Raw genomic sequence first — 12,493 nt, 5'->3', positions numbered from 1 at the left:
TCACTATTTTAAAATATATTTTATTAGCTTGCATGCTAATAAAATAATTCTAGGGCCTATATAGCATGGCTAGCAATGATAGTTCTCAAAGTTATTATTTATTAAAAATGTACTTCAATATTTAAGAAATATTTAAGTTGTTATGCTAACGAAAAGCATACTAGGGCTTATATTTCACAACTAAATATTATTTTGTCTAATTGACTTCAAAATACATGACTATTAAAGAAATATATTAGCAAGGATGCTAATGAAAAGCTATATGAAGCTAATCAATCTTCACGTGCTAACTATGGTTAGCAATGATGTTCTTCTATTTCAATGTACTAACTTCGCTGAAAATAGAGTTGAATGTTGCATCAGCCATTTTGAAAATGGAATACATCAATAAAGAGCACATTAGATTGTATAAGTCTTTAAATAAATTAAGAGATAGACATTGAGTTGTTCATTTTCAGGCCACTTTGTACTCAACGTTGCTTAGTGACGCCAAAAGGAGTTATTCTAAATACGTGGCTAGTTGTGGAATGTCACTCCAGGTCGACTAAGGTTAAGTTATTCAGTCATAACAACACTTGTGAGTCTTCGAGAGCAATTCAATATACAAAACACTGAGTTAAACATCTCTTCATTTTTCACTTTCTAAATTTCGAATAAATTTAACAAGTAAAATACCTGAATAGATAGCTAGATATTTTCTTTTCTACATAAAGCATGACTGCTCTTGCTATAAATTAAAAATGAAACTGGTAATATATGTCCGTTAAATAAATAGTAAATAAACAGTGTAGACTAGTAAAATAATATTATTAATAATAATTGCAACATTTAAAAAACAAATACATTTCTGATGTAATAATTGGGCTGTTTACATCATAACTCATTTTTATTGCAAATATATACAAAGGTGGACATTTTATGTATTGTTTTAAGTATTTTATCATTACTTTAATAGGCATGATAATTGAAAGATTTATTAATATATATAAACAAATAAAATCATATACTTATGTCTCTAAACAATTCAGAATCATCACTTGTAAGTAAGTTGGTAATTTGTATTTTTTGTTTATATTTGCACTTTTCGCAGACTAGTGCTCAAACAACAGAACAATACTGTCCTTGTGTTGTCTTGACCTTTTAAAGTTGTTATGTGTTGATTTAATGCTGCAGCTTTTTATTGTGTGATTTCATCATATAACGTTATTTTATTGTTTTCATTTAGTACTTGTTAAGATACCTTGAGAGATTTAAAAAGGCGCTACTAAATATCTTTTATTATTATTATTACTGTTGCGAAGCTCGCTAGCTCGCTAGCTGCTGCTAGACTACATTACCCATGATGCAGCGGCGCGTACCCTCCTCTGACCCTGTGACTGAAAATAATCTGATCAGCTGATCTGACCTGGCAACAACACTAGCTACTCGAGGAGTCAGCCAGGGAACAAAAACAATGACACAGCTCGGGCGGATTGGAAAACAAGAACAAATGTAAAGACTTTATTTTTTCCAACAAGACGCCCGCGGATTGTTTCCCTCTCGCCCGCTTAACCACACGGACTCCCCCGGCGGACATTTATTGCAGTGGAAACTGCTCATTGTTTTTGTTTTATAACCGAGGACAGATGACAGCCTGGCGACTGGTTCGATGAAGCTGAATCACGAATATTCCTTCTTCGGCCATTTTCTCTTAAGAGCTTCTTTTTTGTTTAGTCTCTCTATGTTTGTGATACGAACCAAATACTGAATCTCCGGCCGCGGAGGATAAGTTGTGTCGGAGAAGAAGCTAAAGCTAGCTTGTTGTTAGCACAACAATTGCACATTCATCATTTCAGGGAGAGCTCATTGTCTCGACATATTTTTATTTATATTCTTCCCCTAATAACTCGTGTTTTACTCGCAGCTGTTACACAAACAGTGTTGTTTATACGAGAGTGTAACTTAAGAAAGACGCCATTTATACTTTATTACATCACTATTGTCGGGACTAGTTATATGGTCGGTGTTAAGCCTTTGATGTTGTAGACTGTTTTTTAAATCTCATTTAAAGAAGAAGTGTTAGTGGAGGAAGCGACGATGCAGCAACAGCTGTGAGCTCGTTGTTGTTGTTGTTGTTGTTGTTGTTGTTGTTGTATGTGGTGCTCTCGGGTCACTCCTCCGTAGCGGTTCTGGACACCCGGTGTACGTGGCGGGGAGAACGATGAGCGGCCATGGCTCGTCCTCTGAGAAGGGAGTCAACACCAGCCTGGTCTGCCAGGAGAGCTACGCCTGCGGCGGCTCCGAGGAAGCCGCGTTCGAGTGCGACGAGTGCCGGAGCCTCCAGTGCGTCCGCTGCGACCTGGAGCTCCACAGCCAGGAGAAGCTGGGTCACCACGCCCGGGTCCAGATCGCCGCGGGTCACGTCCCTTACTGCGACCAATGCAAGGGCGACAAGCGCCACCGCTCGGCGGTCCGATGCCAGACTTGCAAAGTCAACCTGTGCCAGGACTGTCAGAAGCGGACGCACGGCGGGGGGAACAAGAAGAAGCACCAGCTCACGTCATATCCGCCGTCGACGAGAGCAGCCCCCGGCCAGGTGACGGGTGGCGTCCAAGCGTCCGTGGCTCAGCCCGCTGCCCCCCGGGAGAAGGAGGAGGATGATGCCAAGACCGTCAGGGTCAAACTCCTGGAGAATGTGTCCAGTTTCCTGTTGGTGGACGAGAACGAGGAGATGCAAGTGAGTCGAGAACAACAAGTTCAATTCTGAGTCAGACCATGATGGTCTGATCCTGGACATCTGACACTTCTTTGATGTGTTAAACTCTTACTACCTCCTGAACCTTCACTGCATCATCCTACTGCTGGAGTTGTAGTATCACAACAATCACTTCTGTAACCAGTAACTGCTGTAACCCTCACTCTAATACTACCACTTCCAGAAAGGCGCTATACAAATAGACATTATTATTATTATATTATACAACTTCCTCCATCAATACATCTGATTGTTCTACTGCTAGCAATACTACCACACATGTGTTGTTACAGTATTAGATTATAGGTGTTGGTACTACAACAACAACTTCGATAGTGTTGTTACTGAACTTTTCACATCTAAACTAATAATGCTCCCGTTTTAATAATTACTATCCCTTCTTCTTATTAAAACTAATTTTACTATTACTGCTACAAACACTTATTATTGTAATAATACTTCTACATTTAGTAGTAGTGTCATACTGCTACTACTATTAATTTTAACAACTACTAGTGCTATAACAACATTAGCTACATTCTTACTTTTAATGCTTATACTTTTATTACCATTACTGCTTATTCATTATATTACGACTTTTGCTAATCCAACTATTAGTACTATTGCTAATATAACTATTATTATCACTGCTAATATAAATATTACTACTTTTGCTAATACAACTATTACTACTATTGCTAATACAACTATTATTACCACTTTTAATACTACTGTTAGTATTATTGCTAATACAACTATTATTACCACTTTTAATACTACTGTTACTATTATTGCTAATACAACTATTACTACCACTGCTAATCCAAATATTACTACTTTTGCTAATACAACTGTTACTATTATTGCTAATACAACTATTACTACTTTTGCGAATACAACTATTACTACGTTTGCTTCTAAAACTATTACTACTATTGCTAATATAACTATTACTATCACTGCTAATATAAATATTACTACTTTTGCTAATACAACTATTACTACTATTGCTAATACAACTATTATTACCACTTTTAATACTACTGTTACTATTATTGCTAATACAACTATTACTACCACTGCTAATCCAAATATTACTACTTTTGCTAATACAACTGTTACTATTATTGCTAATACAACTATTATGACTGTTGCTAATACAACTATTATTACCACTTTTAATACTAGTATAACTGTTACTACTTTACCTATATTTCTTCTACTACTCTCACCTCTACTACTACTACTACATAACAATTCTATTATTTATACCACTGCTACTACTTCTAGTACTATTACTACTGCTGCTAATACTAGAAAAACTGCTGCTAGAGCTTCTACGGCTTGAACCGCTCTTGACCACTAATACTACTATCAACCATGATGGTCTGATCCTGGACATCTGACACTTCTTTGATGTGTTAAACTCTTACTACCTCCTGAACCTTCACTGCATCATCCTACTGCTGGAGTTGTAGTATCACAACAATCACTTCTGTAACCAGTAACTGCTGTAACCCTCACTCTAATACTACCACTTCCAGAAAGGCGCTATACAAATAGACATTATTATTATTATATTATACAACTTCCTCCATCAATACATCTGATTGTTCTACTGCTAGCAATACTACCACACATGTGTTGTTACAGTATTAGATTATAGGTGTTGGTACTACAACAACAACTTCGATAGTGTTGTTACTGAACTTTTCACATCTAAACTAATAATGCTCCCGTTTTAATAATTACTATCCCTTCTTCTTATTAAAACTAATTTTACTATTACTGCTACAAACACTTATTATTGTAATAATACTTCTACATTTAGTAGTAGTGTCATACTGCTACTACTATTCATTTTAACAACTACTAGTGCTATAACAACATTAGCTACATTCTTACTTTTAATGCTTATACTTTTATTACCATTACTGCTTATTCATTATATTACGACTTTTGCTAATCCAACTATTAGTACTATTGCTAATATAACTATTATTATCACTGCTAATATAAATATTACTACTTTTGCTAATACAACTATTACTACTATTGCTAATACAACTATTATTACCACTTTTAATACTACTGTTAGTATTATTGCTAATACAACTATTATTACCACTTTTAATACTACTGTTACTATTATTGCTAATACAACTATTACTACCACTGCTAATCCAAATATTACTACTTTTGCTAATACAACTGTTACTATTATTGCTAATACAACTATTACTACTTTTGCGAATACAACTATTACTACGTTTGCTTCTAAAACTATTACTACTATTGCTAATATAACTATTACTATCACTGCTAATATAAATATTACTACTTTTGCTAATACAACTATTACTACTATTGCTAATACAACTATTATTACCACTTTTAATACTACTGTTAGTATTATTGCTAATACAACTATTATTACCACTTTTAATACTACTGTTACTATTATTGCTAATACAACTATTACTACCACTGCTAATCCAAATATTACTACTTTTGCTAATACAACTGTTACTATTATTGCTAATACAACTATTATGACTGTTGCTAATACAACTATTATTACCACTTTTAATACTAGTATAACTGTTACTACTTTACCTATATTTCTTCTACTACTCTCACCTCTACTACTACTACTACATAACAATTCTATTATTTATACCACTGCTACTACTTCTAGTACTATTACTACTGCTGCTAATACTAGAAAAACTGCTGCTAGAGCTTCTACGGCTTGAACCGCTCTTGACCACTAATACTACTATCAACTTCATCTTCAATAATACTGTATGTCAACTACAACTCTCCTGGAAATGTGAGCGGAATACTGATTGTGGTCTTGTTTCAGATTAAAGATGAGGCCATGTTTGTCAAGCGCCTCGGCTGCCCGTCCGACCAGCTGCTGAAGGTGGTCTCCATCTTTGGCAACACCGGCGAGGGCAAATCTCACACCCTCAACCACACGTTCTTCATGGGGAGGGAGGTCTTCAAGACTTCTCCAGCTCAAGAGTCCTGCACGGTGGGCGTGTGGGCGGCGTTCAACCCGGTCCACAGAGTTGTGGTCATCGACACCGAGGGGCTGCTGGGAAACAGCGCCAATCAGGGCCAACGGACCCGCCTCCTGCTCAAGGTACTCGCCATCTCCGACCTCATCATCTACCGAACGCACGCCGATCGGCTCCACGACGACCTCTTCAAGTTCCTTGGAGACGCCTCGGAGGCGTACCTGAAGCATTTCACCAAGGAGCTGAAGGCTACTACCGCCAGGTGTGGCCTGGATGTCCCGCTGTCCACGCTGGGCCCTGCTGTGGTCATCTTTCACGAGACGGTGCACACCAAACTGCTGGGATCAGGTACTTGCTCAAACATTATGACCAGTGTGTTGAAATGACACATTTACTGTCAGGGCAGGAAATCAAAATGTATAAATAAAAGTATCAGCACTTCTAAAAGTCAAACAACAGTGTCAAATATTAGCCTCGAGAGTTTGTTGTTCAAGCCTGTAATTGAGATTCCAGCTGTTTTCCTCCTCTATCCTGCCACGTTCCCTGTCAATCATGTTGAAATTACATACACTTACCTTCCGCCGCATGCAGTCCTGAACAACAAGCTCCTTTTATTTATTTGATCTGAGTTTCAACATGAAAAGAAAAGTTATGCTTCAAATCATGTTTTTTGCTTTAAGACAAGTCGTCTGAGGTGGTGGATCGTCAGCTCCTCCAGCGCTTCAAGAAGCTTTCCCGCTACCCAGAAGCCTTCAGCTCGGTCCACTACTGGGGGACGCAGACTCTGACTCCGCCCACCGACTTCCGCGGCCTGCAGAGCAAGCTGGAGGCGCTGCTGGACAACAACGCCACGCGATCGCCGCGCAGCCCCGTCGTCATCTTCAAAGCTCTGATGGCGAGTTGCGATTGAAGAACCTCCTCGTCACAATTTATAAATAAACTTCCTGTCGATTTATTTCCCGCAGGCGCTCAGTGAACGCTTCAACGGAGAGATTGGAGAAGAGCTGGTCTCTAACAACTCCTTCTTCCCCGACGAGTACTTCACCTGCTCCTGCTTGTGCCTCTGCTGCGGGTTTGTGTCCTCCATCGATATGAGACGCACTTAGTTGCTTCTTTGGTCTTTAATGACCTCATTTCCTGTCACAGATCTGGCTGCAAGAACAGCATGAACCACCTGGTGGAAGGAGATTTCCACGAAGCGAAGCATCGCTGTCGCTACTCAGTCCAGCATGATAATCGTGTTTTCACCTGTAAGGTAAGAAGACTGGCTCCGCCCACATATGCCGTCATTGGTGCTCAGTAGGCTTTTGTCGATAAAGTTGAATTAAAACCCGTTTTTTTTTTCACACACCTCAGGCCTGCTATGAAAAAGGGAAAGAAGTGATCGTCGTCCCGAAGACCTCCGCCTCCTCAGACTCCCCCTGGATGGGTCTTGCCAAATATGCCTGGTCTGGGTGAGTCACCCTCGAGGGGTCTGAGTACAACTATCATTTTTTAGCAATTTCCTTTTAAATGTTTTATTTAATTCAAAATGATCTGTTTTGGGAGTGTTTGGTTTCCATACAATATGCACAGATGGAACACATTTTTTAGTTTTATATTTAAATGATTTGTCCATAGTTAGTTTATAGATAAAATGTATATTCAGTAAAATAATATACAGTAAATATACGGTAGTTTTACGTTTTAAACATAATTTAATGTCAAGGATTTGACCAATTTATTGCGATGTTATCCTCACAATACTGTGTCCATCTTTTTGATTTCAAATTTTGTAATTATAATTTACATTTAATAAAGTGTGTTTAAAATAATATAATTCATTATTTAAATTAAATATTCACAGTGTTCGTTCATTTTAGGTTTAAATTAAACCTCTGGCCGCTAGATGGCAGCATTCATTACGTCTTTCGCAGCTAAAGGATCAATTAGATCCTGGTGATGACTGAGGACGAGAGGATACACTCCACTTTACCTGCTTTTAAAGCTGATGTTTGGATATATTTTGGTTTCAAAACAAATGAAAGCAGTTAAGACTTCGTCAAGAATCATATGGTCTATACATTTTACATCCCCAGAGTCAAGTACTCGACAATACTACGAATATATCCTTGTTCCCAAATTATTACAAGATATTGCAATATTTCTTATTATTATTACGATTCCTGATAATACACACCCCAATAGTTTCCCTGTTCTAATATAATTACTTTGGTGTGATGGCCCCTCACAACAGGGGCCACAGTTTATAATTGGGCTCCTGTCAAACTGGGTCAACAATCTCGTGATAGAGCCCAGTCCAACTTCTGTTTGTGTTTCTCTGACAGGTACGTCATCGAGTGTCCCAACTGTGGTGTGATCTACCGCAGCCGTCAGTACTGGTTCGGGAACCAGGACCCAGTGGACACGGTGGTTCGCACAGAGATCAAGCACGTGTGGCCCGGGGTGAGACTGATCCACCTCTGCATACCTTTCTGAAACATTTTTCTAATATCTAAACCCCCGGTCCATCAGGAGAGCGGCTTCCTGAAGGACAACAGCAACGCGGCGCAGCGCCTCCTGGACGGAGTCAACCTGGTGGCCCAGTCCGTGTCCGAGCTCAGCGTCAAGCCCACCAAGGCCGTCACCTCCTGGCTGACCGATCAGATCGCGCCGCCATACTGGAAATCCAACTCCCTCATCTTGGTGAGGGACACGCTCCCATCCCCCACGCTGTCTACACTTAAGTGTCTGCAATGTTTACTGCCTGCAGTCTTCAGGCGCTGTTGCACAATCTGTGTGTAGAAGAAGCACTTCCCCCTAAACAAACGCGCACGTCGAACAAGTTGCATCAGCTGGGGAAGAATTATTAGTATATGTTTTACATGTGCCTCTTGGCTAACGTTCTTTCAGGATTTCAGAATCAAACAACTTTTACTGCCAGTGTTGTAAAAACAAGGACGAGAGATTGTAAAACAACACTGGAATTTGTTTTGTCATTACAGAATATAAAAATTAATAATACGAATGAAATAGAAAGGAGTAATATAATAAAACACAATAAATTAAAATAAAATAAGACACATTACCATAAAATGGTATGTAAATTAATTTGATAACTTTTATTATCATTACTAAATCAAGATTATAATGAACTATGAACTTAATAATATTAACCAAACGGTTGATTCTTTTTAGACGTAAGATCAAATGTAAACCATTTTTATAAATCTATTGATAAATATTGTCGCAGAATCATTATAATAAACATAAATAAATATAGCTTAACTAGGACACACGGCTCCCTGGTATGTGACATATTAACAGTCTGTCTGTTTGTTCGAGTGACACCTTGTTGTTTCCTCGCAGGTGTGCCATAAGTGTAACATCGTCTTCCAGGACAACGACACCAAGCATCACTGCCGTGCCTGCGGAGAAGGTTTCTGCGACGAGTGCTCGTCCAAAGTGGCCCCGGTGCCGGAGAAAGGCTGGGGGTTCGGCCCTGTACGAGTGTGCGACGACTGCTACGAGCAGAGGGACTCGTACGAAGGTACGTCCGTCGGACGCCGATTCCCTGGGAGGACATTTTGTAATTGTCGGGTTGTGATCTCAGAGAGCATCGAGGCCGAGCTGGAGGAGGAGGAGGGCGGGACTCTTGCTAGGAAGGTTGGCGAGGCGGTGACCAACACCCTGGGTGTCGTGGTCACCGCTATTGATATCCCACTGGGTAAGTGCTGCCTGAGGAGAAACAGGAGAAGGAGAGTTATGCAACAGAAATAGCTGATTTATTTAGTGCTCTACCGCCCTCTACTGGCAGATCGGTTTCTGCTACAGCAAGGGTGGAAGATTACATTTCATTAAGTGCCACGTTAAAGGCTTTTGAGATCAAAAGAGCAAAACTAAAGGGTTTGGATAAAATGCTTATTTCATTAGATTACAAATATAATCTATTTAGTATTTCAATGTATTGAATATTACTTAACTTTATTACTCACAAATTGAATCTAATGAAACATTTCAATAAGACTTTAATAGATTTTGTAAAGTCGGATGCAAAATGGGGGAAAGAGAATGTTATTTCCTAAATATAAGAACTAGTTGTATCCAGTAAGGGTTAAAAATAGGATTTTATAATGGAAGTTCAATTCTTCCATTGAAAAATATCGACGTAACTAGTACTTGGATATAGGATATAACCTTCTCTTTATGTGTATATATGTGTATACAGTATATACTTACATACATGTATTTGTATATGTATATGTTTATTCACTCTTAACTCACCTGGGCCACATTAATACAGGTGTAGATACCCATACTTTGCTCAACTTAAATCTAAAGTTTTAGAAAATAACTTGAATAAAAGTAATTTCAAAGCAGAGTGGAATGCTACATACTAGTAGCAGCTTGATTTCATAATCTGAACACGTTTATTGCTAATGTTGCAAAAACAGCACAGGATTCATTTTTGTGGTGTTTTCAGTACAGAATAAAAATGATTAAGTTAATGGAAAAGTGGCTTATAACATTTTAATAAACATAAAATGGAACAATATTCATGACTTGGACGTGTTACAATATTTGTCTTTCTTGTCCAGGCCTGGTCAAAGACGCAGCCCGTCCTGCCTACTGGGTTCCCGACCAAGACATCCTCTCCTGCAACCACTGCCAGCGCGAGTTCACTGCCAAGCTGTCCAAGCACCACTGCCGCGCCTGCGGCCAGGGAGTGTGCGCCGACTGCTCTCCGGAGCGCCGGCCCGTCCCCTCCAGGGGCTGGGACCACCCGGTGCGAGTGTGCGCCAGCTGCAACCAGAAGTCCGGGGATCTTTAACGCCAGTCCCTCGGCAGCAGCAGCTCACTTGCTGCAGCCCTCTAAAGGTTCTGTCCAGAAACGTATATCCGAGCTGATGTTTTTTTTTTTTCGGGACGTTCCGTGTTCCTGTGGCCTTCATAGTTCAGCCGGAGATATGTAAGATACTTGACCCTGAGTGGGAAGAAAATACATTTCCTTTCCCTCAAAGAAAATATTTTAAAATCCATAAAAAGGTTGTTGTTGCTATTTTTCTACTATCAGAAAATATTATAAAAAAAATTGTATCATTTATTGAAGAGTTAGTCGCAAACCCCAGACGGGTTGTAGTTGATATTACCGAGCATTATTTCTCTGATGTATGTCGAGGCCAGGATATATTTAACACTCGCGCTCGGTCGATTGCATGCTGCATTGCAACGTTTTTTAGGTTTTGCACTAAACTTTTTTTTTTTTTTTTGTTTCCAGCTGTTATAGGCTGTCGCTTACTATGGCCAAAAGCCAGATATCCACCAGATAAAGTGTTGGATTCTGGATATCTGGAGTGCCAAAATAATCATTCAGGTCACTGTGTCTGTGTTTTTATTTAAACTTGTGGTTATATGACGATGTAGCGCTAACTATACAGGGGAGAAATTGTCGACTAAGGATATGTATGTTGAAAATAACACTAATGTCAGACAGGTGGACATTTTAACTCCTGGGATTTTCTTGATTTTTCTTCTTTTTTTTAGCTTAGTTAGAAGAAGCTCCTCATGTGACCTGCTATAAACATGTTAATTACGTATTTAATCATAAATTAAAACTGGAATTTAAGACTATCAATTAATAAATATAAAAAAAGAAATTCTAGGGAGCTGAAGGTGTGAGGTAGCTTGGCAATACTCCACTCTTGGTGTCAGGAGTGGGATGTTTAGATTAAAAACCAGGTCAGTACTTTAACAAAGCTCAGTGAGAATACATCTTGTAAGATGGGGAAAGGGCTTCATTATATTTTAAAACCAATACAAATTCCGTGAAACAGTTAAACCAATACCTGGCACCGGAATGTAACTTGTGTACCACTAGTTGCACACGACTTTGTTTGCTGGAAACACTTAGAACACAGTAGCGTCATGTAATATTAGCCTAAATAATCATCACACTTGAATATTCACATGTTTTCTACCTGAAACCTGATCAGAGCTGTTCTGAGTCAGCTATTTTGAGCACCGTTACTCCCCTTTGAGCTTCGTAAAATGTTATTTTTTTCTTTGACATTATGTACTGTATATGTATTTATTTACTTTTGTTACGACTGTATGTGCGTCCGTTCATGTCGTCAATCACCTCAAACCCAATACAGGACTGTATTGAAGTTGAAGCACAAGGTCTGTGTTTGTATTATTTTTAAATGAGGGATACATTTATTTGTGCACTCTGTCACTCTTTTTTTTCTTTCTTTTTATCTTAGGGATGTGGTTAAAAATGTCTGTCAAATAAACCATCCGATGAGAACACAATATTTCATAGACAGGAAGTATCATGGAGTCGTCTGATCCATTGCTCTGTGTTTTGCTGTTTGAAATGAATATGTGATGTCATGAACACTTCATGTGCAAAAAGAGAAAAAGAAGAAAAAAAAATCACGCATGACTGAGACCTTTTAAACTTGAAAACTCATGTGTGAATACTTGTTGAAATGGTGACGGATTTTGCGTACATTAAAGTTGTGTCAGCTCTCGTCACTCTAAACACAGAACCTGAAACTGTCTTTTTTTCTTTGTTTCTCAGCCCCTGTGTGTGTGTGTGTGTGTGTGTGTGTGTTTCAATCTCCATGTCAAACCACTCACTGTGTGGGAGGAATTGATCATGCTTCAGTCGCTGAGCTGTTTCTCTACAACACTGCAGCTGCACAGAAACATTGATGGCGATGATGATGCATTTTTAAATGCAAGGTTGGTTACT

General features: G+C 38.9%; 1 protein-coding gene across 1 annotated transcript; it reads left to right on the top strand.

Annotated features, from left to right (window-relative positions):
• The first annotated feature begins 1,415 nt into the window (after positions 1-1,415).
• Positions 1,416-12,287, top strand: LOC148060583 (zinc finger FYVE domain-containing protein 1-like). The gene is made up of 11 exons (XM_087779658.1): positions 1,416-2,716; positions 5,601-6,105; positions 6,438-6,652; positions 6,723-6,829; positions 6,904-7,012; positions 7,114-7,211; positions 8,085-8,202; positions 8,272-8,442; positions 9,106-9,286; positions 9,350-9,463; positions 10,335-12,287. The coding sequence occupies exons 1-11, from the start codon at positions 2,201-2,203 to the stop codon at positions 10,565-10,567; spliced, it is 2,367 nt and encodes a 788-aa protein (XP_087635784.1). The 5' UTR covers positions 1,416-2,200; the 3' UTR covers positions 10,568-12,287.
• The last annotated feature ends 206 nt before the right edge of the window (positions 12,288-12,493 follow it).

Source organism: Callionymus lyra, chromosome 18, assembly GCF_982586985.1.
Source record: "Callionymus lyra chromosome 18, fCalLyr1.hap1.1, whole genome shotgun sequence".
Lineage (NCBI taxonomy): Eukaryota > Metazoa > Chordata > Actinopteri > Syngnathiformes > Callionymidae > Callionymus > Callionymus lyra.
This window is presented reverse-complemented; position numbering and strand designations above follow the sequence as displayed.